This window comes from Rattus norvegicus, chromosome 10, assembly GCF_036323735.1.
Source record: "Rattus norvegicus strain BN/NHsdMcwi chromosome 10, GRCr8, whole genome shotgun sequence".
NCBI classification, from domain to species: Eukaryota; Metazoa; Chordata; class Mammalia; order Rodentia; family Muridae; genus Rattus; species Rattus norvegicus.
Window position 1 is genome coordinate 58,470,700 of NC_086028.1, and position 6,047 is coordinate 58,476,746.

The 6,047-nt window shown below is 40.6% G+C and overlaps 1 protein-coding gene across 2 annotated transcripts; it reads left to right on the forward strand.

The window, feature by feature from the left end:
• The first annotated feature begins 217 nt into the window (after positions 1–217).
• On the forward strand, positions 218–5,689 carry Or1e1 (olfactory receptor family 1 subfamily E member 1). 2 transcript variants are annotated; one of them, XM_063268673.1, is made up of 2 exons: positions 218–491; positions 3,295–5,689. In XM_063268673.1, exon 2 carries the CDS (start codon positions 3,311–3,313, stop codon positions 4,253–4,255), a length of 945 nt encoding a protein of 314 aa, XP_063124743.1. In that variant the 5' UTR covers positions 218–491; positions 3,295–3,310; the 3' UTR covers positions 4,256–5,689. The 2 variants fall into 2 exon arrangements, with proteins under 2 accessions (XP_063124743.1, NP_001000024.1); NM_001000024.1 differs by lacking the exon at positions 218–491 and having other exon boundaries at positions 3,311–4,255.
• Positions 5,690–6,047: the final 358 nt, after the last annotated feature.

Consider the following 6,047-nt stretch of genomic DNA (forward strand, 5'->3'; position numbering starts at 1 on the left):
AAGCCTGAGCTTTAATACTCCTAAGATATTTTAGAGCCTTCACATTAAGGTCTCTGTTTATTTTTAGGCCTCTCAACCCTTCTCCCCAAATACTGGATCTAACATATAGGAGTACTGTAGATTCCCTAGACATACAGTGAGTAAACATCTCTCAGTGAGTTGCTCACTATCCCCTGGCCCCCAAAATACAATACCACGTGATCAGTGAGTAGTCAGTCACTGCTGCAGGACTCCAGGAGAATTTGTCCTAGAGAAATCTGGAATAATTATTTTGTCTTATTTAATGAGCTCCTCCTGGATTTAGAATCCTCTGGGATGCAGAACCCCTTAGGCCCAGGGATGAGCAGAATGAGAAGTGTGAGCAGGGAAGGAAGAGACGCCGGTGATGACTACCAAGGCTGTTTTTCCTATACCTCCACTGAGTAGATGGCAACAGGAGCTTGGATCATGGCCTGGGATTCTCAAAGCATTCTGGGTAAGTTGGAAGGAAGGTGAGTGAGCTAAGGCTTTTGTTTCCCTAACTTTAATTGAAGACTTTAATTTCAAAGTCTCATGATACTCTGCAGACATTTTTTAGATATACTTTTCCTCTCTATGCTCCCAAGGCTTTCCCCATATTATAGAAATGTTCTGGTTAGATGTTGTCACCTGTAACATTTTTAGTATAGCATTCATTATTATTAGTAGGCAATGTGTTATCACAAGATTGTATCACACCAACAAAAGGGCATCCCCCTGAGGAAAACATTTTATACAGATGTTCTTGTTATATATTGGCTTATTCAAGGAGCTTAAAAAGGCCTAGATAATCGTCTTGAAGAGATTATAATAACGATTATTGGGGAGCAGTATAAAAACCTGTTATTTTAAAAAGCATATGGTTATCAAAGTGTGGTTCACAGACTGGCAAAATAAGCATCACCAAGTGTAAAGTTTGAATGTTTAAAATATAGAATTTTGAGCCCACACAAGACTTACTGATCAGAATCAGATTTTATTAGGATAACCAGGTGTTTCTTTGACTAAATCTAAGCCTTTTGTTATTATTTTTTTTTTCCAGAGCTGGGGACCAAACCCAGGGCCTTGCGCTTGCTAGGCAAGTGCTCTACCACTGAGCTAAATCCCCAACCCGCCTTTTGTTATTTTTATGTGCAGTCTGACTGAGAAATGAACAAGTACAGTATGAGAGAGATGAGGAACAGCATTATGGAGGCTCTGGAACTCAGGTGTTGATCAGTGACACCTTCTGCAAGTAGTGTCCTTGTTCTTTGTTAGTCTATATAACAGCCTTGATATCAGAGGTATATCCTGTTCATTTCTCAGGGACGGTCTATTCTAAGATAGGTAGGTATATAAGATTTTATTGGTGCTTTTCCAACTGCAACATTGGAAGATCATGTCTAAATGTAAAAACTATTAGTATGGTTAGATTAAATAGTATTGGTAAGATGAAAATTCCAGCAACTGGGCTCAATTGTGGCTCTTCAAGGTAGGAACTTCTCAAATGCCTGAACAGTCTTCTTTTCCCTTTTAGCTTTGAGGAAACTAATATATGTATACATGGAAACAAACTGAAATGAAGTCCCCAAATCACCTTTACTTATTTCTTTCTCTCCAAATTACTTAACTTAGTATTCATCTCAATATCAATGAATCATATGGACATTATTACTCAAGAAACAAAATGCTCATAGACACAAGTCATCTGGTTGTCTATTCAGAATAAATTGTAGTGTGTTGGGTAGCCTAATGTGATGGCTAAAGCCACTAAATTTATATTATTAAATCTACTATAAAATCAATATATTAAATCTACTATAGAAAAAGCCTGGTGAAACGGGAGCTAAGAGAAGATGGCACTAAGGCAGCGGGACAGCAACTGTGGTGGGCTGGAGTTAGGACATAAGAGCCTCCAAGTCTAGTGTTGATAAAAGTGGTATGTGAGAGTTACTGTGGAGGTATAAAAGGATTGTGTGTGAGTGTGTGCGTGTGTGTGTTGGGGGGGTATGTGAGAGTTACTGTGGAGGTATAAAAGGATTGTGTGTGAGTGTGTGTGCGTGTGTGAGTGTGTGTGTGTGGGTGTGTGTGTGTGGGGGTATGTGAGAGTTACTGTGGAGGTATAAAAGGATTGTGTGTGAGTGTGTGTGCGTGTGTGAGTGTGTGTGTGTGGGTGTGTGTGGGGGGTATGTGAGAGTTACTGTGGAGGTATAAAGGATTGTGTGTGCGTGTGTGTGTGTGTGTGTGTGTGTGTGTATGTGTGTGTGTGTGTGTGGTGTTTTTAAAAGGAGTTTTGGATCTTGAAAAACAAGAGACCCTCCTCCCCACTCCAACTAGAGGAACAATGATCAGTTTCATTTCAGATAGTCACAATGTGAGAAGACTGAAATAGGGTGAGGAAGAAAGGAGATGAAATATTCTATTAAGGCGCTGAGACCATCCAGAAGGTAAATGGCAATAGGAATTAGCATGGATGACTGAGAAAGAAATGAAATGACAGATGCTATGGGATTTGCTAGATTGAATGTTGATAGCCACGGGAATGAATGGATGAATAAAAATTCCAACATCTCTTACATGAACCTGGATTTTCCCCCCTGAGATATGAGAAACTGGAGAAGATGGGGAAAAGGGCAGGGTGAGTTGTACAGGTATTTGATGTTTACTGAGCTGAAGATGGCCCTGTTACACCCATGGAGAAATAAGCAATAAGCAGTTGGTGGCAGAATACTAAAGGTAACAGTGGTTTTGCTAAGAATTTTAGGTGATAATGCCATGGAAATAGGCAAGCATTTATAGGGATATAGCCATAGAAAATTATATGAGGAATATTTAGTAGGAAGTGCCAGGAAACAGTAGCTACTATAAGAAAGAAAACCCAGTTCCAATAATTGAGGATAAACGGCCATTGCATTACCAGGAGAGCAGCTGACCTGTGACTGTTTATGGTAGGAAATAGGAGCCAATTTCATTATTCTTTTTAATAACCAGTGACAATGACTGAGAAGTGGCTTAGAGTTAGTCATGGGAATAAATTAAGAACATTTAAATCAGGCATGGTAGTGGATGCCTTAAATCCCAGCACTCAGGAACCAGAGTCCCAGGCACACCTAGTCTGCACAGGGAGCTCCAAGACAGCCAAGACCAACTAGAGAGGTCAAAACAAAGAAATTTAACTTACTGTCTTTCAGTTGATGAGGGTACAGTCACTATCTGAACACTTTGAAGATTGTATCTCATAGGAATATGTTCATCTTTATTTGGACTTAAGGGGAATTTTAAATTTTTCTCTTAAAGATTCTGATGATACAATATGATAGAAGAGAACCAAACTGTGATCTCCCAGTTCCTTCTCATGGGTCTGCCCATCCCTTCAGAGCACCAGCAACTGTTCTACGCCCTGTTCCTGTCCATGTACCTCACCACTGTCCTGGGGAACCTCATTATCATCATCCTCATTTGTCTGGATTCCCATCTCCACACACCCATGTACTTGTTTCTCAGCAACTTGTCCTTCTCTGACCTCTGCTTTTCCTCTGTCACAATGCCCAAATTGTTGCAGAACATGCAGAGCCAGGACACATCCATCCTCTATGCAGGCTGCCTGACACAAATGTACTTTTTCTTGCTTTTTGGAGATCTCGAGAGCTTCCTGCTTGTGGCCATGGCCTATGACCGCTATGTGGCCATCTGCTTCCCCCTTCATTACGTGAGCATCATGAGCCCCAAGCTCTGTGTGAGTCTGGTGGTGCTGTCCTGGGTGCTGACTACCTTCCATGCCATGCTGCACACCCTGCTCATGGCCAGATTGTCATTCTGTGAGGATAATGTGATCCCCCACTTTTTCTGTGACATGTCTGCTCTGCTGAAGCTGTCCTGCTCTGACACCCATGTTAATGAGTTGGTGATATTTGTCATGGGAGGCATCATCCTTGTCATTCCATTTGTGCTCATCATTGTGTCCTATGTCCGAATTGTCTCCTCCATTCTCAAGGTCCCATCTGCTCGAGGCATCCGTAAAGCCTTCTCCACCTGTGGCTCCCACCTGTCTGTGGTGTCACTGTTCTATGGGACAGTCATTGGTCTGTACTTATGTCCATCAGCTAATAACTCTACTGTGAAGGAGACTGTCATGGCCATGATGTACACGGTGGTGACTCCCATGCTGAATCCCTTCATCTACAGCCTGAGGAACAGAGACATGAAGGGAGCACTGAACAGAGTTATTTGTAAGAAGAAAGTTTTCTTCTGTCTATGATGGTAATGATTGAAATTTATTTAATAGATAAATTATATCTGGATATCATTATAATATTACTTCTTTTTTTCACTAGGGAATATTTTGTTAAGGGGACATATTATATAATTGCCCCAAAATTAAAATAGAAGTAGAAACATCTAGTTGGTTAAGAAGGGCTCCGTATGATTTGCTTGTAGAGTTTTCCAATTTGTTAATTCAAGGTGACCCTGAGAAGGCATATATAAAATCTTTTAATATGAGCCATCGAGATGATTCAGGTGATTTTCTGCTGAACCTGATGACAGTAATTTAACCCCAAGAACCTATATGGTAGAGGGGAGAACCGACTTACACTAGTTGCCTTCTGACATCCATGCCTGTGCTGTGGCACACACACATACACAGGCAAACAGCAAGTAGTTAGAGAGAGATTGTGTAAAAACTAGTTCTGTTTTTGGCTGTTACAATATTAACATTTATTCAGTAATTTAAAAACTGTAACTGTTTTAAATCACACTTTATTCTTTCATAGTGATACTTTAGTATTGTGTGTCTCCTGTCTCTTAGTCTAAAATGTAGCTTTCATTGATAAATAAAAATTCTGTATTCTTCCTAAGAAAATTTTCCCATTATCTCCTCTCTTAGTCTGTATTAATTATGCCTTGTTTTAGGTGCGTATTGTTGGTCTTTTTTCATTCATTTACATTTTAAATTTGGTTTCTGTTTTTTTGTTGGTATTTTTAATTTGTATTTCACCAATATTTCTTTTATTGGATATTTTCTTTATTTACATTTCAAATGTTATCCTCTTTCCTGGTTTCCCTTCTGGAACCCCCCATCCCATCTCCCCACCCCCTGCTTCTATGAGGGTGCTCCCCCACGAACCTACCCATTTCTTCCCACCTCCCTGCCCTGGCATTTCCCTACACTGGGACATCGAGCCTTCACAGGACCAAGGCTCCCACTGATATCTGACCAGGCCATCCTCTGCTACATATGCTACATATGGGTCCCTACATATGTACTCTTTGGTTGGTGGTTTAGTCCCTGGGAGCTTGGGGGGGGGTCTGGTTGATTGATGTTTGTTATTATTCCTATGGGGTTGCAAACCCCTTCAACTCCTTCAGTCCTTTCTCTAACTCCTCCATTGGGGACCCTGTTCTGAGTCCAATGGTTGGCTCTAAGCATCTGCCTCTGTATTTGTCAGACTCTGGCAGAGCCTCTCAGGAGACAGCTATATCAGGCTCCTGTCAGCATGCACTTCTTGGCATCTGCACTATTGTTCACTAATTTTTATATACACTCATTTTCACCTTGTGTGGTTTGTGATATCGTATGTATAGATTTGCAAGCAGAAGCACTCACCATGGTTGATGGTACCCATATGGCTCTTATTGCATACTGTGATAAAGCATGTATAAACAAGTGATGACAAATGAAGAGACATATTTATAGTTTTCTATAGTCTCAGTATAATTCTTGAAAACCAAATAGAAATTTTACTATTAAACTTGAATTATAACTGATATATAGAAACAAAATTATACACATATATTGGGTACCATGTGATGTTTGTGTATGTATATCCTATGTAATGCTTAAATCAGGTTAAACTGCCTGGCTCTACAGACAGTTGTCATTTTGGTGTGTGTGTGTGTGTGTATGTGTGTGTGTGTGTGTGTGTGTGCGCGCACACATGCTCGTGTGCGCATGTGTAGGTATATGTGCGTGTGCATGTGTAGGTGTATGTGTGTGTGCATACCCATTAGCAGATTTCAGGTGTCCTGTTCTATCACTCTATACCCTGTTC